Below are 24,465 nucleotides of genomic sequence, written 5' to 3'. Positions count from 1 at the left end.
GCTGACGACACACACACACACACACACACACACACACACAGATCTGATGTTCGATGTGCTGAATGAACATTGGACTATGTTGAACTTTTTTTGTGGGATAATCATCATCATCATCATCATCACCATCATCATCATCATCATCATCATCAACATCATCATCACCATCATCATCATCACCATCATCACCATCATCAACATCATCATCACCATCATCATCATCACCATCATCACCATCATCACCATCGCCATCATCATCACCATCATCAACACCATCATCACCATCATCGCCATCATCATCATCATCATCATCATCATCATCATCACCATCATCACCACCACCATCATCATCACCATCATCACCATCATCACCATCAGCACCATCATCATCATCATCATCATCATCATCATCATCATCATCATCATCATCATCACCATCATCACCACCACCATCATCATTATCATCAACATCATCAGCATCATCATCAGCATCATCATCAGCATCATCATTATCATCAGCATCATCATTTGAGTAGAGAAGCCACTGTCCCTGACAATTGAAGCTGATAGCAAAGTGAACATGTGGTCCAGTTGTATAACACCCCTGTGTCAGCATCATCATCATCACCACCATCCTCATCATCATCAGCATCATCATCAACCCCTGTGGGATGTTCTCAGATCCATCCCGTGATGCTATTATGCCTGTCTCTTCCTTTTGGCATATCAATGAATTCCCTCACTTCGTCGTGTACATGGCTTTATGGTAAGAAAACACACATTCCAACAAAGTGGACATTTCAAAGTCAGCCAGCGTATAGAGGAAAACAAAGACCTTTTATCCTGCCTTGCTCTCTGAACAGCTGCTTAGAGGTTGATGTATACCTAACCATTTGGGTCCACTTCTGTTGTGCCAACAGCAAATGAAAGATGTTTATCATACTCTATTTGTTTAGCTGTATAGAATTCTAGTTCATGTCTTCCTGGAAAGCACTATGCAAACACACACACACACACACACACACACACACACACACACACACACACAACACTTGCAGTGTAGAAACCACAGGAGCATCTAGTCTCAGGGTGATGTAGAGAAGAGCAACAGCGTGTTGTATCGCTCTCTCGCTCTCTCTCTCTCGCTCTCTCTCTCTCCCTCTTTCCCTCTCTCTCTGTCTCTCTCTCTCTGTCTCTCTCTCTCTGTCTCTCTCTCTCTGTCTCTCCCTCTCTCTCTCCCTCCCTCTCTCTCTTTCCCTCTCTCTCTCTGTCTCTCTCTCTGTCTCTGTCTCTCTCTCTCTCTCTCTCTTTCTCTGTGTCTCTCCCTCTCTCCCTACCTCTCTCTCTTTCCCTCTCTCTCTCTGTCTCTCTCTCTCTGTCTCACTCTCTCTCTCTCTCAATTCAATTCAAGGGGCTTTATTGGCATGGGAAACATATGTTTACATTGTCAAAGCAAGTGAAATGGATGAATAAAAGTTAAATAAACATTAAATATTACACTCACAGAAGTTCCATAAGAATAAAGGCATTTCAAATGTCTTATTATGTCTATATACAGTGTCATAACGATGTGCAAAAAGTTAGTAAATCAACAGAAATATGGGTTGTATTTACAATGGTATTTTTTCTTCACTGGTTGACCTTTTCTTGTGGCAACAGGTCACACATCTTGCTGCTGTGATGGCACACTGTGGTATTTCACCCAGTAGATATGGGAGTTTATCAAAATTGGATTTGTTTTCAAATTCTTTGTGGATCTGTGTAACCTGAGGGAAATATGTGTCTCTAAAATGGTCATACATTGGACAGGAGGTTAGGAAGTGCAGCTCAGTTTCCACCTCATTTTGTGGGCAGTGAGCACATAGCCTGTCTTCTCTTGAGAGCTTTCATTAAGGATACCATCAACACCACAGACCACAGGTTGGATCCAGTGGGTTCTGGTCGTCTTTAATAGTTGATTCTACGATCTGTATTTGATCATGTATATGTTTTTGCTGTTTGTTCTTTGTTATTGAGACAAAAATATTGGAGAAGTGGTTTACCCATACATCTCCGTTTTGGATAGATAACTCTTCACGTTGTTGTTTGTTTAGTGTTTTCCAATTTTCCCAGAAGTGGTTAGATGCTATGGATTCTTCAATTACATTGAGCTGATTTCTGATGTGCTGTTCCTTCTTTTTCCGTGGAGTATTCCTGTGTTGTTTTAGTGATTCACCATAGTAAGGGAATATACTTAGGTTTTCTGCATCGCTATGTTTTTGGTTGGACAGGTTTTGTAACGGCTGGTTGAAGAAGAGGACCAAGGTGCAGCGTGGTACATGTTCATGATTTTTAATACAACTGAACATTAGAACCAAAAAATTACAAAGCGGAACAAACTAAACAGTTCTGTCTGGTGCAAAACAGGAAACAGGAAACAACTACCCACAGACACAGGTGGGAAACGGCTAAGTCTGGTTCTCAATCAGAGATAGACAGCTGCCTCTGATTGTCAGAGACAACGATAGACAGCTGCCTCTGACTGAGAACCACACCCCGGCCAAACACAAAGAAATAGAAAACATAGAACACAAAAACATAGAAATGCCCAACCCAACTCACGCCCTGACCAAACCAAAATAGAGACATAAAAAGGATCTCTAAGGTCAGGGCGTGACAGGTTTCTACATTTCTTTCTTCGGTTTTTTGCATTCTTCATCAAACTATTTGTCTTGTTGTTCATTTTCTTAGGTCTGCTTGACATTTTTAGATTTGATAGGGAAGCTGAGAGGTCAAAAATACTGTTGAGATTTTCTACTGCCAAGTTTACACCTTCACTATTACAGTGGAACGTTTTGCCCAGGAAATTGTCTATAAAGGATTGAATTTGTTGTTGTTGTTGTTTGCCTAATTGTTTTTTTTCCAAACTGCATTCCTTCCATCTATAGCATTTCTTAATGTTACTCAGTTCCTTCGGCTTTGATGCCTCGTGATTGAGTATTGCTCTGTTCAAGTAGACTGTGATTTTGCTGTGGTCTGATAGGGGTGTCAGTGGGCTGACTGTGAACGCTCTGAGAGACTCTGGGTTGAGGTCAGTGATGAAGTAGTCTACAGTACTACTGCCAAGAGATGAGCTATAGGTGTACCTACCATAGGAGTCCCCTCGAAGCCTACCATTGACTATGTACATACCCAGCGTGCGACAGAGCTGCAGGAGTTGTGACCCGTTTTTGTTGCTTATGTTGTCATAGTTGTGCCTAGGGGGGCATATGGAGGAGGGAATGCTGTCACCTGCAGGCAGGTGTTTGTCCCCCTGTGTGCTGAGGGTGTCAGGTTCTTGTCCGGTTTTGGCATTTAGGTCGCCACAGACAAGTACATGTCCCTGGGCCTGGAAATGATTGATTTCCCCCTCCAGGATGGAGAAGCTGTCTTCATTAAAGCATGGGGATTATATTGGGGGATATAGGTATCACACAGGAGGACATTTTTCTCTGTTGAGATAATTTCCTTATTAATATCTAGCCAGATGTAAAATGTTCCTGTTTTGACTAATTTAATAGAGTGGGTTAGGTCTGCTCTATACCAAATTAGAATACCCCTTGAGTCCCTTCCCTGTTTCACACCTGGTAGTTTAGAGGATGGGACTACCAGCTCTTTGTAACCTAGAGGGCAACCAGTGGGTCCATCTCCTCTCTACCATGTTTCTTGTAGGATGACATGCTCTCTCTCTCGCTCTCTCTCTCTATGTCTCTCTGTCTCTCTCTCTCTCCCTCTCTCTCTCTCCATCTCTGTCTCTCTGTCTCTCTCTCTGTCTATCTCTCCCTCTCTCTCTCCCCATCTCTCTCCCTCTGTCTCTCCCTCTCTCTATCTCTCTCCCCGTCTCTCTCTCTCTCTCTCTCTCTATGTCTCTCTCTCTCTCTCTCGGGACAACATTAACAACAATAACAGAGTGTCAAAATAACCACACATTCAACAATAACAATAATCATACAGTAGAGTACATTTGCAGGTTGGGTGGTTTGTCAGACACTGTCCCTCATCTTATGGCAGGCAGCAACGTCGTGCGCTGCCATCCCACAGCTCTCTGCGTCCTCCCCCAACAGGACGGGTAGCCTGTCCCTCCCCCAACAGGACGGGTAGCCTGTCCTCCCCCAACAGGACGGGTAGCCTGTCCCTCCCCCAACAGGACGGGTAGCCTGTCCCTCCCCCAACAGGACGGGTAGCCTGTCCCTCCCCCAACAGGACGGGTAGCCTGTCCCTCCCCCAACAGGACGGGTAGCCTGTCCCTCCCCCAACAGGACGGGTAGCCTGTCCTCCCCCAACAGGACGGGTAGCCTGTCCCTCCCCCAACAGGACGGGTAGCCTACTCTGATTTTATATTTTTTACATTTTGTCAGGAAATGCAGCTCCTTCTCAGGTTCTGCTGTTGTGCAGTGGTTGCACAGCCTTTCCTCTACAGGGAGCCAGGTTCTGCTGTTGTGCAGTGGTTGCACAGCCTTTCCTCTACAGTGAGCCAGGTTCTGCTGTTGGGCAGTGGTTGCACAGCCTTTCCTCTACAGCAGGGGTGTCAAACTCAAATACCCATTGGGCCAAAATGTAAAACCTGAACAAAGTCACGGGCCAACATTGAACAAATTAACCTTTTAATATGGACCCAAATATGGACCCAAAATATGGAACAAGCAGCGCTTATTACCATACAATATATAATTTAATAGTGGAGACATGCAAAATCGAATTTCAAATGAAAAAACACATCAATGGCATTCATTTATTAAATAAATAAAATGTAAATACAAATTTAATGCCTCTTTTCTATTTGCAGCCTTCTGATTTAAATACCAAAATAAACTTTTTCCACTGGCTAATAATTTTACAAATAAAATTATAATAAATCAATCAACCATTCAAGCCCATGCCTTGTAGCAAGAAAAAGTGCATAAAGAAAACGTTAATTATTGCACACTGGTCTAATCTGCCCAAGCCAGATACCTGGCATCTCTTCTTGGATGCTAGTTCATCAATGTCTGGGCTCAAGCTCTGAGCTGAAGAAATCCTCAGTATCGAGCGAAGATGTTCATCAGTCAGACGTCTCCTGTGAGTTGTTTTGTTCATCTTCATCGAGGAGAAAAGTTGCTCGCATAGATAAGTGCTGCCGAACATGGAGAGCATCTGAGCAGCTTGGGTGAGGAGCTGAGGCATTGCCCCGATTCGATCCTTTATCTTCTGCTTCGGGTCGTTCAGATGGAACTGCTAGGCTGAAGGTGAGGCTGGCTCGGTTAGAAATGGAGCAAAAAGATAAAGAGAGACAGATGAATTTTGAACTTGAAATTAGGAAAATAGAAGCTGACAAGGAGGTGAGGATCCGACAACTGGAGCTAGTCTCTCGCTCCAGTGCGACTCTACAAGCTGCTCATCATCAAACCCACTTCGATGTGAGTAAAAACGTAGCTTTAGTCCCTCCATTCCGAGAGTCGGAAGTTGATTCTTATTTCTCTGCGTTTGAGGGTGTGGCCGCTGCGCTGCATTGGCCACTCGAGGTTTGGCCGCTCCTGTTACAATGTAAATTGTCTGGGAAAGCCCAGGAAGTAGTAGCTGCTCTCTCCCTGGAAGACAGTTTACACTACGATACAGTTAAAACTACCGTGTTGCGGGCTTATGAGTTGGTGCCTGAAGCTTTAGACAGCGCTTCAGGAACCACAAAAAAACATCTCACCGTACATTTGTTGAATTTGCTAGGGACAAAGAGTCTCTGTTTAGTCGCTGGTGTTCAGCCAGCAAAGCTAACACCTTTGCTGATATTAAGGAGTTGATGCTGTTGGAGGACTTTAAAGGCAACCTCCCAGATAGAATTGTAGTTCATTTAAATGAACAGAAAGTGGTGACATTGGCCCAAGCAGCAGTGTTGGCAGATGAGTACGCTTTGACACACAAGACTGTCTTTGGTGCTCCGCGTTTTGAAGGCCAACAGATATTCTGCCTCCCACTTGTCCAGAAAGCTCCTGTTTTCTGCCTTTCTTTTCGCCATTTTTGGGAAGGGTTAGCTCGCTGACAGTTGTAGCGTCTATGTTGCTATGACTACTGTCACAGAGGAGAGAGCGTTTCTGGGTCCTGTCCTGATTGGCGCGCAAAAACAGCAGAGCATTATGGGATTCGTAGTATTAGTGGTGAATGCGCTGTATAATACCGGCGGGCCAGCTCTAGTAGTAATTTGGTATTGTCTCGCGGGCCAAATATAATTACCCCGCGGGCCAAATTTGGCCCACGGGCCAGAGTTTGACACCCATGCTCTACAGGGAGCCAGGTTCTGCTGTTGTGCAGTGGTTGTACAGCCTTTCCTCTACAGGGAGCCAGGTCCTGCTGTTGTGCAGTGGTTGCACAGCCTTTCCTCTACAGGGAGCCAGGTTCTGCTGTTGTGCAGTGGTTGCACAGCCTTTCCTCTACAGGGAGCCAGGTTCTGCTGTTGTGCAGTGGTTGCACAGCCTTTCCTCTACAGGGAGCCAGGTTCTGCTGTGGTGCAGTGGTTGCACAGCCTTTCCTCTACAGGGAGCCAGGTTCTGCTGTTGTGCAGTGATTGCACAGCCTTTCCTCTACAGGAAGCCAGGTTCTGCTGTTGTGCAGTGGTTACACAGCCTTTCCTCTACAGGGAGCCAGGTTCTGCTGTTGTGCAGTGGTTGCACAGCCTTTCCTCTACAGGGAGCCAGGTTCTGCTGTTGTGCAGTGGTTGCACAGCCTTTCCTCTACAGGAAGCCAGGTTCTGCTGTTGTGCAGTGGTTACACAGCCTTTCCTCTACAGGGAGCCAGGTTCTGCTGTGGTGCAGTGGTTACACAGCCTTTCCTCTACAGGGAGCCAGGTTCTGCTGTTGTGCAGTGGTTGCACAGCCTTTCCTCTACAGGGAGCCAGGTTTTCCTGTGTCTACCCTTCTCAATGGCAAGGCTGTGCTCACTGAGCCTGTACTTTGTCAAGGTTTATCTAAGGTAGCACAGATAGCACTACATGTACTCTGTTTGTGTTTGTGTTTCCCAATAAGCAATGTAGTTTTGTTTTGACTGTGTTGTAATTTGGTTTATTCTGATTGATTGGATGGTCTGGTCCTGAGGCTTCAGTGTGTTAGTAGAACAGGTTAGTGAACTCAGCCCCAGGACCAGCTGGATGAGGGGACTCTTTTCTTTGCTCTGCTCTTGGCATTACAGGGCTTGGTAATGATATGAGAGGGTCACTGTATTTTAGATGTTTCCAAAACTGAATTGCTCTTTTTTGAGTTTTTATTATTAGTGGATATTGGCCTAATTCTGCCCTGCATGCATTGTTTGTAGTTTTCCTCTGGACATGTAGGAGAATCTTACAGAACTCTGCATGCAGGGTTTCAATGGGGTGTTTGTCCCATTGGGTGAAATCTTGTTTTGCAAGTGGACCCCACATCTCGCTGCCATGAAGTGCATTTGGTTCAATTGACACATTAAATTAGTTTTAGTCAAATTTTAATAGGTATTTCAATTTGAATTAGCTTTTTAATGGTGTAGAATACCCTGCGTGCTTTCTCTCTCAGTTCATTCACTGCCTCATTAAGGTGTCCAGTTGAGCTTATTTTTAACCTCAGTAATTGTAGTGTGTGTAGTTCTCCATATATTTTGTACCAGTTGTGAACTTTAGTCTAATTCCCTGAGATCTGGATCTTCTCTGGAAAATCCTTATTTTAGTCTTTTTGGGGTTTACTGCCAGGGCCCAGGTCTGACAGTACTGCTCTAGCAGGTCCAGGCTCTGCTGTAGGCCATGTGCTGTGGGGGTTTACTGCCAGGGCCCAGGTCTGGCAGTACTGCTCTAGCAGGTCCAGGCTCTGCTGTAGGCCAGGTGCTGTGGGGGTTTACTGCCAGGGCCCAGGTCTGGCAGTACTGCTCTAGCAGGTCCAGGCTCTGCTGTAGGCCAGGTGCTGTGGGGGTTTACTGCCAGGGCCCAGGTCTGGCAGTACTGCTCTAGCAGGTCCAGGCTCTGCTGTAGGCCAGGTGCTGTGGGTGTTTACTGCCAGGGCCCAGGTCTGGCAGTACTGCTCTAGCAGGTCCAGGCTCTGCTGTAGGCCATGTGTTGTGGGTGTTTACTGCCAGGGCCCAGGTCTGGCAGTACTGCTGTAGCAGGTCCAGGCTCTGCTGTAGGCCATGTGTTGTGGGTGTTTACTGCCAGGGCCCAGGTCTGGCAGTACCGCTCTAGCAGGTCCAGGCTCTGCTGTAGGCCATGTGCTGTGGGGGTTTACTGCCAGGGCCCAGGTCTGTCACTACTGCTCTAGCAGGTCCAGGCTCTGCTGTAGGCCATGTGCTGTGGGTGACAGCAGGCATAGGTCATCTGCGAAGAGTAGGCATTTAACCTCTGAATTGTGGAGACTAACACCAGGGGCTGAGGACCTCTCTTTCCCTCTCTCTTTCTCGTTCTCTTTTTGCATGCTGGGAGTGTTTGGTGCATGCTGGGAGTGTTTGGTGCATGCTGGGAATTGATTGAGTGAGTTAGATCGCCTCTGTGTTTCCTTTCTTGGTAGTAGAATTAGGTCTATTGTATTTTTTTTGGAATTGCCCTGGATTTGGTTGGGATGTCGACCCACATGGGCACGCCGTCCCTGTCACGTCGGCACGGCTTCAGGTGTGTTACTGAAGCTACTGTCACGTCGGCACGGTTTAATAAAGCAGTGGTGTTATTTCGTAAAGAAGAGAGTCTGGTAGATGGGATGGTTGAGCATGGTGTACTTCTTATAGAAGAGTGTCTGGTAGATCGGATGGTTGAGCATGGTGTACTTCTTAAAGAAGAGTGTCTGGTAGATCGGATGGTTGAGCATGGTGTACTTCTTATAGAAGAGTGTCTGGTAGATCGGATGGTTGAGCATGGTGTACTTCTTAAAGAAGAGAGTCTGGTAGATGGGATGGTTGAGCATGGTGTACTTCTTAAAGAAGAGAGTCTGGTAGATGGGATGGTTGAGCATGGTGTACTTCTTAAAGAAGAGAGTCTGGTAGATGGGATGGTTGAGCATGGTGTACTTCTTAAAGAAGAGAGTCTGGTAGATCGGATGGTTGAGCATGGTGTACTTCTTAAAGAAGAGTGTGTGGTAGATGGGATGGTTGAGCATGGTGTACTTCTTAAAGAAGAGAGTCTGGTAGATGGGATGGTTGAGCATGGTGTACTTCTTAAAGAAGAGTGTGTGGTAGATGGGATGGTTGAGCATGGTGTACTTCTTATAGAAGAGAGTCTGGTAGATCGGATGGTTGAGCATGGTGTACTTCTTAAAGAAGAGTGTCTGGTAGATGGGATGGTTGAGCATGGTGTACTTCTTAAAGAAGAGTGTGTGGTAGATGGGATGGTTGAGCATGGTGTACTTCTTATAGAAGAGAGTCTGGTAGATGGGATGGTTGAGCATGGTGTACTTCTTAAAGAAGAGTGTCTGGTAGATCGGGTGGTTGAGCATGGTGTACTTCTTAAAGAAGAGAGTCTGGTAGATCGGATGGTTGAGCATGGTGTACTTCTTAAAGAAGAGTGTCTGGTAGATGGGATGGTTGAGCATGGTGTACTTCTTAAAGAAGAGTGTGTGGTAGATGGGATGGTTGAGCATGGTGTACTTCTTAAAGAAGAGAGTCTGGTAGATCGTATGGTTGGACATGGTGTACTTCTTCAAGAAGAGAGTCTGGTAGATCGGATGGTTGAGCATGGTGTACTTCTTAAAGAAGAGAGTCTGGTAGATCGGATGGTTGAGCATGGTGTACTTCTTAAAGAAGAGAGTCTGGTAGATCGGATGGTTGAACATGGTGTACTTCTTCAAGAAGAGTATCTGGTAGATGGGATGGTTGAGCATGGTGTACTTCTTAAAGAAGAGAGTCTGGTAGATGGGATGGTTGAGCATGGCGTACTTCTTAAAGAAGAGTGTCTGGTAGATCGGATGGTTGAGCATGCTGTACTTCTTAAAGAAGAGAGTCTGGTAGATGGGATGGTTGAGCATGGCGTACTTCTTCAAGAAGAGTGTCTGGTTGATCAGATGGTTGAGCATGGTGTACTTCTTATAGAAGAGTGTCTTGTAGATCGTATATGGTTGAGCATGGTGTACTTCTTATAGAAGAGTGTCTTGTAGATCGTATGGTTGAGCATGGTGTACTTCTTAAAGAAGAGAGTCTGGTAGATGGGATGGTTGAGCATGGTGTACTTCTTAAAGAAGAGTGTCTGGTAGATCGGATGGTTGAGCATGGCGTACTTCTTAAAGAAGAGTGTGTGGTAGATGGGATGGTTGAGCATGGTGTACTTCTTATAGAAGAGAGTCTGGTAGATGGGATGGTTGAACATGGTGTACTTCTTAAAGAAGAGTGTCTGGTAGATGGGATGGTTGAGCATGGTGTACTTCTTAAAGAAGAGTGTCTGGTTGATCGTATGGTTGAGCATGGTGTACTTCTTATAGAAGAGTGTCTGGTAGATCGTATGGTTGAGCATGGCGTACTTCTTAAAGAAGAGTGTCTGGTAGATCGTATGGTTGAGCATGGCGTACTTCTTATAGAAGGGTGTCTGGTAGATCGTATGGTTGAGCATGGCGTACTTCTTAGAGAAGAGTGTGTGGTAGATGGGATGGTTGAGCATGGTGTACTTCTTATAGAAGAGTGTCTGGTAGATGGGATGGTTGAGCATGGCGTACTTCTTAAAGAAGAGTGTCTGGTAGATCGTATGGTTGAGCATGGCATAGTTCTTAAAGAAGAGTGTCTGGTAGAACGGATGGTTGAGCATGGCGTACTTCTTAAAGAAGAGTGTCTGGTAGATCGGATGGTTGAGCATGGCGTACTTCTTAAAGAAGAGTGTCTGGTAGATCGGATGGTTGAGCATGGTGTACTTCTTAAAGAAGAGTGTCTGGTAGATGGGATGGTTGAGCATGGTGTACTTCTTAAAGAAGAGTGTCTGGTAGATCGGATGGTTGAGCATGGTGTACTTCTTAAAGGAATGTTTATTCAAGTTACGCCGCTTTTTTCTCCGTCAACAAGGGTAACGAATTCGAATGTCCCGCAGGTTTATTCCCAATGAGCTGTTGGAGCGCGAGTTATTGCTGTTTGGGAAGTTTTCAAGTACAATTCAGATTGTCCTGTTGGGTTGCAAACACCCGGCTCTGAAACAAGTTATGACGTTTCAAACACCCGGCTCTGAGGCTAATGAGGTTGACTTCTACAGGAGATACATAGTGATGAGGCTAATGAGGTTGACTTCTACAGGAGATACATAGTGATGAGGATAATGAGGTTGACTGGGGTATGTGGTGGGAGGGGCAGCATATACTCAGTCATGGTACTAATTTCCTCAGGCTTAGGGGTGACTGTGGTATCTACAACAGAGATTGTCAAGGGTCAGGTTTTATTGATCAAGGCGGATGTTATGTTTTCAAACAAACATTTGTACTTGTATTTATCCCTCTAATGAGGGTACAGAGCGTATTGCTGTGTTTGATCAACTAAAGGAAACCTTAAGACAGTGTGTCCAAGAGGGGTGTATGGTTTTAGGGGGGACTGGAACTGTACAGTGGATTTTACTGTTGACCACACTGCTAAGAACCTCACCTGCGATCAGCAATTTGTCTGTCTGGTCTATTAACTGAGTTTAAATTATTTATTTATTTAACCTTTTATTTAACTAGGCAAGTCAGTTAAGAACAAAATCGTATTTACATTGACGGCCTACCTGGGAACAGTGGGTTAACTGCCTTGTTCAGGGGCAGAACGACAGACCTGGGAACAGGACATCAAATCTATTGAATTGAAGTTGCTCACTCAGAACGACCCCGGACTAGTCATGAACTTACAGGACAAGAGACATGAACTGAGGTCATTTCTACATGAAAGAGTGACGGGTGTCTTGATTAGGTCTCGTTTTGCTTCCCTCAACGATATGGACGATCCTATCGCTGTTTTTTTAACCACTAGGACAGTGGACATTGCAATGCAAACAGACGGTATGCCTTCGTCTCCCTGGTGGGAAGGTGACCACGGAGGACGGTGAGATGCGCCAACATGCCGTGGATTTCTACTCTGTCCTCTATAAGGCGGAGGATTGTGATCCTCTGTGTACTGAACAGTTGTTACATGGACTTCCTCAATTGGGCCCTGAGCAGAGAGCTGCTTTTGGACTCTGACATTACTCTGCAGGAGCTGTCCACAGCAGTTATACAGCTCTCAACAGGCCGAGCCCCTGGCATCGATGGTTTACCATCTGAGTTTTATAACAGCACTTTTGGGGGTCTATTGGGGAGGATTTGTATGAAGTGGTGTGTGAATCTTTTCACGAGGGTTCTCTTCCTGTATCCTGTCAACGTGCGGTGCGTTCACTGTTGCCAAAAATGAGGGATTTGGCTCTTTAAATAAAACTGCCGTCCTGTTGCAATGCCTGTGTGCAGAATATAAAACTATATCTAAGTGTCTCTCAAACAGGTATATAGAATATCTGGGGCTGTTGGTCCACAAGGACCAGTTCTACTGTGTACCTGATCGCTCTATAGTTGATAACTTGTGTCTAATAAGAGATGTTTTAGACATTTGTAAACTGTCTGATGTAAATGTGGGTTTACTTTCTTTGGATCAGGAGAAGGCCTTTAACCGTGTGGACCACCAGTATGTATTCAAAACAATGAAAGCCTTTGGGTTTGGGGATGTTTGTTTGGTCTTGGATGAGTTTACTGTATGCTGGGGCCTCGTGTATGGTGAAGGTGGGGGGTGGTTTGAGTTGCACCATCCCCGTCCGAAGGGGTATTAGGCAGGGATGCCCAATATCAGGACAGTTATATTGGCAAATGAACCAATGGTTTGTTTTTTAAGAGCGAGGCTTACCGGTTTCTCTGTACCAGGAGTAATGAAGGGTCCCAAGATAGCACTGTCTGCGTATGCAGATGACGTGATAGTTTTTATTACAGGGGGGGAGGATGTTAAGGTTCTCAAACGCTTTAAAGGTGTATGAGGGGGCTTCCTCAGCTAGAGTCAACTGGGGAAAGACTGAACCTGTCAGCTTCAGATAGGGTCAACTCCACGGTTACCAGGGGTCTTCAGACAGGGTCCTCTCCACGGTTACCAGGAGGGCTTCAGACGGGGTCAACTCCACGGTTACCAGGAGGGCTTCAGACGGGGTCAACTCCACGTTTACCAGGAGGGCTTCAGACGGGGTCAACTCCACGTTTACCAGGAGGGCTTCAGATGGGGTCAACTTCACGGTTACCAGGGGGGCTTCAGATAGGGTCCACTCCACGGTTACCAGGAGGGCTTCAGATGGGGTCAACTCCACGGTTACCAGGAGGGCTTCAGATAGGGTCCTCTCCATGGTTACCAGGAGGGCTTCAGACGGGGTCAACTCCACGGTTACCAGGAGGGCTTCAGACGGGGTCAACTCCACGGTTACCAGGGGTCTTCAGATAGGGTCCTCTCCATGGTTACCAGGGGGGCTTCAGACGGGGTCAACTCCACGGTTACCAGGAGGGCTTCAGACGGGGTCAACTCCACGGTTACCAGGGGTCTTCAGATAGGGTCCTCTCCATGGTTACCAGGGGGGCTTCAGACGGGGTCAACTCCACGGTTACCAGGGGGGCTTCAGACGGGGTCAACTCCACGGTTATCAGGGGTCTTCAGATAGGGTCCTCTCCATGGTTACCAGGTCAGCTTCAGATAGGGTCCTCTCCACGGTTACCAGGGGGGCTTCAGATAGGGTCCTCTCCATGGTTACCAGGGGGGCTTCAGACGGGGTCAACTCCACGGTTACCAGGGGTCTTCAGATAGGGTCCTCTCCATGGTTACCAGAGGGGCTTCAGACGGGGTCAACTCCACGGTTACCAGGGGTCTTCAGATAGGGTCCACTCCACGGTTACCAGGGGTCTTCAGATAGGGTCCACTCCACGGTTACCAGGGGTCTTCAGATAGGGTCCTCTCCATGGTTACCAGGGGGGCTTCAGACGGGGTCAACTCCACGGTTACCAGGGGGGCTTCAGACGGGGTCAACTCCACGGTTACCAGGGGTCTTCAGATAGGGTCCTCTCCATGGTTACCAGGTCAGTTTCAGATAGGGTCCTCTCCAAGGTTACCAGGGGGGCTTCAGATAGGGTCCTCTCCATGGTTACCAGGTTCAGCTTCAGAAAGGGTCCTCTCCATGGTTACCAGGTAAGCTCAGATAGGGTCCTCTCCATGGTTACCAGGTGGGCTTCAGATAGGGTCAACTCCACGGTTACCAGGGGTCTTCAGATAGGGTCCTCTCCATGGTTACCAGGTCAGCTTCAGATAGGGTCCTCTCCATGGTTACTAGATTCAACTTCATATAGGGTTATCTCCATGGTTACCAGGGGGGCTTCAGATAGAGTCCTCTCCATGGTTACCAGGTTCAGCTTCAGATAGGGTCCTTTCCACAGTTACCAGGGGTCTTCATATAGGGTCCTCTCCACGGTTACCAGGTCAGCTTCATATAGGGTTCTCTCCACGGTTACCAGGGGGGCTTCAGATAGGGTCCACTCCACGGTTACCAGGGGGGCTTCAGATAGGGTCCTCTCCACGGTTACCAGAAGGGCATCAGATAGGGTCCTCTCAATGGTTACTAGATTCAACTTCATATAGGGTTATCTCCATGGTTACCAGGAAAGCTTCAGATAGGGTCCACTCCACGGTTACCAGGTCAGCTTCATATAGGGTTCTCTCCACGGTGTTCAGATAGGGTCCTCTCCATGGTTACCAGAGGGGCTTCAGACGGGGTCAACTCCACGGTTACCAGGGGTCTTCAGATAGGGTCCACTCCACGGTTACCAGGGGTCTTCAGATAGGGTCCACTCCACGGTTACCAGGGGTCTTCAGATAGGGTCCTCTCCATGGTTACCAGGGGGGCTTCAGACGGGGTCAACTCCACGGTTACCAGGGGGGCTTCAGACGTGGTCAACTCCACGGTTACCAGGGGTCTTCAGATAGGGTCCTCTCCATGGTTACCAGGTCAGTTTCAGATAGGGTCCTCTCCAAGGTTACCAGGGGGGCTTCAGATAGGGTCCTCTCCATGGTTACCAGGTTCAGCTTCAGAAAGGGTCCTCTCCATGGTTACCAGGTAAGCTCAGATAGGGTCCTCTCCATGGTTACCAGGTGGGCTTCAGATAGGGTCAACTCCACGGTTACCAGGGGTCTTCAGATAGGGTCCTCTCCATGGTTACCAGGTCAGCTTCAGATAGGGTCAACTCCATGGTTACTAGATTCAACTTCATATAGGGTTATCTCCATGGTTACCAGGGGGGCTTCAGATAGAGTCCTCTCCATGGTTACCAGGTTCAGCTTCAGATAGGGTCCTTTCCACAGTTACCAGGGGTCTTCATATAGGGTCCTCTCCACGGTTACCAGGTCAGCTTCATATAGGGTTCTCTCCACGGTTACCAGGGGGGCTTCAGATAGGGTCCACTCCACGGTTACCAGGGGGGCTTCAGATAGGGTCCTCTCCACGGTTACCAGGGGGGCATCAGATAGGGTCCTCTCCATGGTTACTAGATTCAACTTCATATAGGGTTATCTCCATGGTTACCAGGGGGGCTTCAGATAGAGGGGCGGCAGGGTAGCCTAGTGGTTAGAGCGTTGGACTAGTAACCGGAAGGTTGTGAGTTCAAACCCCCGAGCTGACAAGGTACAAATCTGTCGTTCTGCCCCTGAACAGGCAGTTAACCCACTGTTCCCAGGCCGTCATTGAAAATAAGAATTTGTTCTTAACTGACTTGCCTGGTTAAATAAAGGTAAAATAAAATAAAAAAAAGAGTCCTCTCCATGGTTACCAGGTTCAGCTTCAGATAGGGTCCTTTCCACAGTTACCAGGGTTCTTCAGATAGGGCCTCTCCACGGTTACCAGGGGGGCTTCAGATAGGGTCCACTCCACGGTTACCAGGGGGGCTTCAGATAGGGTCCTCTCCACGGTTACCAGGGGGGCATCAGATAGGGTCCTCTCCACGGTTACCAGGTCAGCTTCATATAGGGTTCTCTCCACGGTTACCAGGGGGGCTTCAGATAGGGTCCTCTCTATGATTACCAGGTCAGCTTCAGATAGGGTCCTCTCCACGGTTACCAGGGGGGCTTCAGTGGGGTAGAGATGGAATGGGGGGGTTTTCTTGGAGAGACTCTGGGGGGTTTTCTTGGCTCCGATGTCTTTGTAAAAAATGACTGGGAGGGTGTCATGGAGAAGGTGTGTGCAGATTGTCTAGGTGTAAATGAGTGCTACCCCAGCTGTCTCATAGGGGAAGTGTGCTGGTAGCTAATAAGCCAGCCATCTCTACCCTGTGGCTCAGACTAATGATTGTACAGCCGTCTGATACAAAAGCTTCAGAGGACTCTTGTCAATTTCTTCTGGTCTGGACAACACTGGATTAAAGCTGCAACCCTGTACCTGCCACTGCACGAGGGTGGGCGAGGGCTGGTGGACATTTCTTCTAGGATCATGGCTTTCCGGCTTCAAGGAGCCCAGAGACTGTTGTACAGTGATGGTTCTAGCAGCCCAGAGACTGTTGTAGAGTGATGGTTCTAGCAGCCCAGAGACTGTTGTACAGTGACGGTTCTAGCAGCCCAGAGGCTGTTGTACAGTGACGGTTCTAGCAGCCCAGAGACTGTTGTACAGTGATGGTTCTAGCAGCCCAGAGACTGTTGTACTTTGACGGTTCTAGCAGCCCAGAGACTGTTGCACAGTGATGGTTCTAGCAGCCCAGAGACTGTTGTACAGTGAGGGTTCTAGCAGCCCAGAGACTGTTGTACAGTGATGGTTCTAGCAGCCCAGAGACTGTTGTACAGTGATGGTTCTAGCAGCCCAGAGACTGTTGTACAGTGAGGGTTCTAGCAGCCTAGAGACTGTTGTTCAGTGGTGGTTCTAGCAGCCCAGAGACTGTTGTACAGTGATGGTTCTAGCAGCCCAGAGACTGTTGTACAGTGATGGTTCTAGCAGCCCAGAGACTGTTGTACAGTGACATTTTAAATGGGTCGACACAGCCTACACAGTGATGAGGAGAGCGGGCTGTTTGGGCTTCGACAAGCCCCTGTTCCTCTTAAAGCTAGAGGGGGGTGATGTGTCTGACCTGACTCCATTCCATGAGTCTGTTATGCAGGCGTGGAGAGTTTTCAATATATCCCGTAAGACCTGCACGCCACCAGGGATGTGGCTTTTTGAATAGCTTCTTTTTCACAACACTGCCACCCAGTCCCATGCTCTGGGTTCAGCCAGCCTACGTTCATTCCTGTTAGGCGTGGGGTGTACCAGGCTGGGTCATCTGATGCGGAGCAGGAGCAGATCGTTGGAGGAGCTGGGAGAAAGAGCGGGGAACCGATTATCTCGCCTACTGAGGAAGGTCGTCTCTGAGGTCTGTGATTCCTTGCCAGTACTTCATCGGCAGTATGTGACTGATACTTCCAATTCCTATTGACGGAGGGTCTGGATGATGTGCTGAATGTTAGTGCTGTGGTGGGGGCATTAGAACAGGACGGAGGGTCTGATGATGTGTTCTCTGTGCTGAATGTTAGTGATGTGGTGGGGGGGGGGGGGATCATTAGAGGAGGATGGAGGGTCTGGATGATGTGTTGATTGTTAGTGCTGCAGCGGGGGGGGGGGGATCATTAGAGGAGGATGGAGGGTCTGATGATGTGTTGAATGTTAGTGCTGTGGTGGGGGGGGGGGGGCATTAGAGGAGGACGGAGGGTCTGGATGATGTGTTGATTGTTAGTGCTGCAGCGGGGGCATTAGAGGAGGATGTGGGGATGCTGCTTTCCTTCCATACCCCGGAGCTGGGGAAGTTCAAGGAGATGGGGGAGTTGAAGGAGCTGGGGGAGATCAAGGAGCTGGGGGAGTTCAAGGAGATGGGGAAGTTCAAGGAGCTGGGGGAGTTCAGGGAGCTGGGGGAGTTGAAGGAGCTGGGGGAGATCAAGGAGCTGAGGGAGTTCAAGGAGATGGGGGAGATCAAGGAGCTGGGGGATATCAAGGAGCTGGGGGAGTTCAAGGTGCTGGGGGATATCAAGGAGATGGGGAAGTTCAAGGAGAAGGGGGAGATCAAGGAGCTGGGGGAGTTCAAGGAGATGGGGGAGTTCAAGGAGCTGGGGGAGTTCAAGGAGCTGGGGGAGTTCAAGGAGCTGGGGGAGATCAAGGAGATGGGGGAGATCAAGGATATGGGGGAGATCAGGGAGCTGGGGGAGATCAAAGAGCTGGGGGAGTTCAAGGAGATGGGGGATATCAAGGAGCTTGGGGAGTTCAAGGAGATGGGGGAGTTCAATGAGATTGAGGAGTTCGAGGAACTGGGAGAGATCAAGGAGCTTGGGGAGATCAAGGAGAACGGGGAGATCAAGGAGATGGGGGAGATCAAGGCTCTAGGGGAGATCAAGGAGATGGGGGAGATCAAGGAGATTGGGGAGTTCAAGGAGCTGGGGAGATCAAGGAACTGGGGAAGATCAAGGAGATGGGGGAGATCAAGGAGATGGGGGAGTTCAAGGAGCTGGGGGAGATCAAGGAGCTGGGGGAGATCAAGGCTCTGGTGGAGATCAAGGAGATGGAGGAGTTCAAGGAGCTGGGGGAGTTCAAGGAGATGGGGGAGTTCAAGGAGATGGGGGAGTTCAAGGAGATGGGGGAGTTCAAGGCTCTGGGGGAGATCAAGAAGATGGGGGAGATCAAGGCTCTGGGGGGGATCGGGGGTGTTTGGTCCAGGTGCCTCCCCAAGAGGCTGTTTGCGATCATTATATAAACTGCCTATTGAAAAGCGCACAGCTGACCTCCAATGGAGGATAATACATGGAGCCATAGCTACCAATATGCATCTGGTACACCTGGACCCTACTGTTGGGGAGGGGTGTCCATTCTGCATCTGGTACACCTGGACCCTACTGTTGGGGAGGGGTGTCCATTCTGCATCTGGTACACCTGGACCCTACTGTTGTGGAGGGGTGTCCATTCTGTGCTGAGTCTGAATCTCTGGCACATCTGTTCTGACAGTGTCCCAGGTTGGTCGGGATGATTGACCTGATCACTACTTGGTTCTCAGCTCTGGGAGAGGTTTTCTCTTCCCAACTGTTTATATTTGGGCTAAAGTACAGGTTTAGTCGAAGGGGTGTAGTTCTCTTAACTTTGTGTCAGGGGGCAGCTAAATTAGTAATATGGAAGACACAAAAGAATGGTGTTCGGGGACAGGGGTCGGTGGACGTGGTGGTGGACGTGGTGGCATGCTGGAGGGGATGTTGACAGTGAGACTGAGGGATGAGTTTGCCTATTACAAAATTGTTAATAACATTGGAATGTTTATGATTATATGTGGTATTCAGAGGCCGTTGTGTTTAGTTACTGTGGAGGAAGAGTTGGTGTTGTGTTGATGTTTAACCATGTATTTGTTTGTTTGAGTGTTTATTGTGTTTATTGTGTTTGTGGGTTCAGATCCAATAAAGTTTTTTTAAAACTCTCTCTCTCTCTCTCTCTTCTCTCTCTCTCTCTTCTCTCTCCCACACTCTCTTTTTTCTCCCTACTCTCTCTCTCTATGCTCTCTCTCTCTTCTCTCTCTCTACGCTCTCTCTCTCTCTACACTCTCTCTTTTCTCTCTCTCGCTACGCTCTCTCTCTCTCTCTTCTCCCTCTCTCTACTCTCTTTCTTCTCTCTAGTCTCCCTCTCTCTACTCTCTTTCTTCTCTCTAGTCTCTCTCTTTATCTCTCTTTCTTTCTTCTCTCTCTCTCTCTCTCTCTCTCTCTCTCTCTCTCTCTCTCTTCTCTCTCTCTCTCTCTTCTCTCTCCCACACTCTCTTTTTTCTCCCTACTCTCTCTCTCTACGCTCTCTCTCTCTTCTCTCTCTCTACGCTCTCTCTCTCTCTCTACACTCTCTCTTTTCTCTCTCTCGCTACGCTCTCTCTCTCTCTTCTCCCTCTCTCTACTCTCTTTCTTCTCTCTAGTCTCCCTCTCTCTACTCTCTTTCTTCTCTCTAGTCTCTCTCTTTATCTCTCTTTCTTTCTTCTCTCTCTCTCTATCTCTCTCTCTCTCTACTCTTTCTCTCTCTGGTTGAATAAGGCACATATCTCTCTGTCTCTTTCTGTTTCAGAGTGTGGAGGTGAACGGGCAGAGTTATAAGATGGAGGGGCTGAAGAAGTTCACAGAGTACTCGTTGCGTGTCTTGGCAGTGAACCGCTATGGCCCTGGGGTCACCACAGAGGACATGAGCATCACCACGCTGTCTGATGGTACGTCAGAACTACACTCACTCTTATTGGTTCACTGTGTGAAACACTCACTCTTATTGGTTCACTGTGTATAGCACCTTTTCCTACTGGTTCACTGTGTGTAACACCTTCTCTTATTGGTTCACTGTGTGAAACACTCACTCTTATTGGTTCACTGTGTGAAACACTCACTCTTATTGGTTCTCTGTGTGAAACACTCACTCTTATTGGTTCACTGTGTGAAACACTCACTCTTATTGGTTCTCTGTGTGAAACACCTTCTCTTATTGGTTCATTGATTGAACTACACTGACTCTTATTGGTTCATTTGATAGAACAATAATCAGGTATGGGCAAAAAATGTCAAAATAAAATGACAATATAGACATATAAAGTACCGTAAATATCAATGTATCAAAAATAAACTACAAAGTACTTGTGTTTTTGTAATGTATTTAACTAAAATATATTTTCAAGGGCCTGAACAACAACAAAATGATCAGTAAGGTCACAAAACTGTTTTACTGCTTTGACTGTGAGATGTTGTTGTTCATCTGCCCTAGTTGAGCAAGTCACTCAGGATAAGCCTTGCTAAATGACCAAAATGTTCCTGTTCATTAGGACACTCAACGGGAAAAAAAACATTGAAAAAACAAATGTTTGAAACCATTCTACGACAGCCAAACGTTTCTTACTGACTCCAGGTAGACCCTCGCTTGTTTCTTCTCATTTCGGTGCCAAAATGAACAGACCCCTTGCGGGGAATTGGTTTAACGTGTGTTTACTGAAAGTCTGTGTCTTTCATGCTTTTCACTTCTGATTGCAGTGAGATAAACAGCTACATAATGAATTAAACTTAATCAAGAATTCATTAAATGGTTTATCCTCTATTACTAAATGTCTCATTGCATTTGACACACATGAGTTACTTGCATGTCACCAGTCAATGTGTTTGAGTACCAAACGGCACCCTATTCCCCTATATAGTACACTACATTTGACCAGACCTTAAGGTGGGAGAATAGAGAATAAGGGGGCCATTTTTTTTTTTTTGGGACACATTCAGTGTATGAATTTTGCACACTTTATTTTCTCGTTAATCAATTTCTGGCTGTGTCAGTCAACTCTGCCAACCCACATGGATCCACGTTGGAATAGTCTGATTACCTGCTCCAGCGCTCCTTAGGAATCAACAGGATATGTGCCAAATGCTATGCCCTATTCCCTACATTTGACCAGGGCCCCATAGTGCTTTGTTCAAAAGTAGTGCACTATGTAGGGAATAGGATGGCCACTCGGGACACTTTCACAGACAGTCTCATCAAACTCGCAGATTAAATGAGTCCCGAAGACATTCCCCTGGGACAGCGTCAAATACTCTTGTTCCATTGGCTGCTTCCCTGTGAACATTTCCTACAGTAAACTACATTAACTGTATAAAGGGGACGTATTTCCCAACCTTCATCCTCCTAAACACAGACTACCTACCTGTAGAGGCGTTGTACTCCAGACTACCTACCTGTAGAGGGGTTGTACTCCAGACTACCTACCTGTAGAGGGGTTGTACTCCAGACTACCTACCTGTAGAGGGGTTGTACTCCAGACTACCTACCTGTAGAGGGGTTGTTCTCCAGACTACCTACCTGTAGAGGGGTTGTACTCCAGACTACCTACCTGTAGAGACGTTGTACTCCAGACTACCTACCTGTAGAGGGGTTGTACTCCAGACTACCTACCTGTAGAGGGGTTGTACTCCAGACTACCTACCTGTAAAGGGGTTGTACTCCAGACTACCTACCTGTAGAGACGTTGTACTCCAGACTACCTACCTGTAGAGGGGTTGTACTCCAGACTACCTACCTGTAGAGGGGTTGTACTCCAGACTACCTACCTGTAGAGACGTTGTACTCCAGACTACCTACCTGTAGAGACGTTGTACTCCAGACTACCTACCTGTAGAGGGGTTGTACTCCAGACTACCTACCTGTAGAGACGTTGTACTCCAGACTACCTACCTGTAGAGGGGTTGTACTCCAGACTACCTACCTGTAGAGACGTTGTACTCCAGACTACCTACCTGTAGAGGGGTTGTACTCCAGACTACCTACCTGTAGATGGGTTGTACTCCAGACTACCTACCTGTAGAGGGGTTGTACTCCAGACTACCTACCTGTAGAAGGGTTGTACTCCAGACTACCTACCTGTAGAGGGGTTGTACTCCAGACTACCTACCTGTAGAGGGGTTGTACTCCAGACTACCTACCTGTAGAGGGGTTGTACTCCAGACTACCTACCTGTAGAGGGGTTGTACTCCAGACTACCTACCTGTAGAGGGGTTGTACTCCAGACTACCTACCTGTAGATGGGTTGTACTCCAGACTACCTACCTGTAGAGGGGTTGTACTCCAGACTACCTACCTGTAGAGGGGTTGTACTCCAGACTACCTACCTGTAGAGGGGTTGTACTCCAGACTACCTACCTGTAGAGACGTTGTACTCCAGACTACCTACCTGTAGAGGGGTTGTACTCCAGACTACCTACCTGTAGAGACGTTGTACTCCAGACTACCTACCTGTAGAGACGTTGTACTCCCCAGGAACAGACTACCTACCTGTAGAGGGGTTGTACTCCAGACTACCTACCTGTAGAGGGGTTGTACTCCAGACTACCTACCTGTAGAGGGGTTGTACTCCCCAGGAACAGACTACCTACCTGTAGAGGGGTTGTACTCCAGACTACCTACCTGTAGAGGGGTTGTACTCCAGACTACCTACCTGTAGAGGGGTTGTACTCCAGACTACCTACCTGTAGAGACGTTGTACTCCAGACTACCTACCTGTAGAGGGGTTGTACTCCAGACTACCTACCTGTAGAGGGGTTGTACTCCCCAGGAACAGACTACCTACCTGTAGATGGGTTGTACTCCAGACTACCTACCTGTAGAGGGGTTGTACTCCAGACTACCTACCTGTAGAGGGGTTGTACTCCAGACTACCTACCTGTAGAGGGGTTGTACTCCAGACTACCTACCTGTAGAGGGGTTGTACTCCAGACTACCTACCTGTAGAGGGGTTGTACTCCAGACTACCTACCTGTAGAGGGGTTGTACTCCAGACTACCTACCTGTAGAGGGGTTGTACTCCAGACGACCTACCTGTAGAGGGGTTGTACTCCAGACTACCTACCTGTAGAGGGGTTGTACTCCAGACTACCTACCTGTAGAGGGGTTGTACTCCAGACTACCTACCTGTAGAGGGGTTGTACTCCAGACTACCTACCTGTAGAGGGGTTGTACTCCAGACGACCTACCTGTAGAGGGGTTGTACTCCAGACTACCTACCTGTAGAGGGGTTGTACTCCAGACTACCTACCTGTAGAGGGGTTGTACTCCAGACTACCTACCTGTAGAGGGGTTGTACTCCAGACTACCTACCTGTAGAGGGGTTGTACTCCCCAGGAACAGACTACCTACCTGTAGATGGGTTGTACTCCAGACTACCTACCTGTAGAGGGGTTGTACTCCAGACTACCTACCTGTAGAGGGGTTGTACTCCAGACTACCTACCTGTAGAGGGGTTGTACTCCAGACTACCTACCTGTAGAGACGTTGTACTCCAGACTACCTACCTGTAGAGGGGTTGTACTCCAGACTACCTACCTGTAGAGGGGTTGCACTCCAGACTACCTACCTGTAGAGGGGTTGTACTCCAGACTACCTACCTGTAGAGGGGTTGTACTCCAGACTACCTACCTGTAGAGGGGTTGTACTCCAGACTACCTACCTGTAGAGGGGTTGTACTCCAGACTACCTACCTGTAGAGGGGTTGTACTCCAGACTACCTACCTGTAGAGGGGTTGTACTCCAGACTACCTACCTGTAGAGGGGTTGTACTCCCCAGGAACAGACTACCTACCTGTAGATGGGTTGTACTCCAGACTACCTACCTGTAGAGGGGTTGTACTCCAGACTACCTACCTGTAGAGGGGTTGTACTCCAGACTACCTACCTGTAGAGGGGTTGTACTCCAGACTACCTACCTGTAGAGGGGTTGTACTCCAGACTACCTACCTGTAGAGGGGTTGTACTCCAGACTACCTACCTGTAGAGGGGTTGTACTCCAGACTACCTACCTGTAGATGGGTTGTACTCCAGACTACCTACCTGTAGAGGGGTTGTACTCCAGACTACCTACCTGTAGAGGGGTTGTACTCCAGACTACCTACCTGTAGAGGGGTTGTACTCCAGACTACCTACCTGTAGAGGGGTGTACTCCAGACTACCTACCTGTAGATGGGTTGTACTCCAGACTACCTACCTGTAGAGGGGTTGTA

The 24,465-nt window shown here is 47.8% G+C and overlaps 1 protein-coding gene across 2 annotated transcripts in view; it reads left to right on the top strand.

Annotated features, from left to right (window-relative positions):
• LOC110513199 (netrin receptor DCC-like) overlaps positions 1–24,465 on the top strand; it is a 632,990-nt gene that overhangs the window by 396,403 nt on the left and 212,122 nt on the right. For both annotated transcript variants that reach the window (XM_036976622.1, XM_036976621.1), the window contains exon 11: positions 20,015–20,153. In XM_036976622.1, the coding sequence (XP_036832517.1) occupies positions 20,015–20,153 (139 nt within the window). The remainder of the gene's footprint in view (positions 1–20,014; positions 20,154–24,465) is intronic.

Source organism: Oncorhynchus mykiss, chromosome 5 (assembly GCF_013265735.2).
Source record: "Oncorhynchus mykiss isolate Arlee chromosome 5, USDA_OmykA_1.1, whole genome shotgun sequence".
NCBI lineage: Eukaryota > Metazoa > Chordata > Actinopteri > Salmoniformes > Salmonidae > Oncorhynchus > Oncorhynchus mykiss.
The sequence above is the reverse complement of the archived record's forward strand: the minus strand, read 5'-3'. Positions and strand labels throughout refer to the sequence as shown.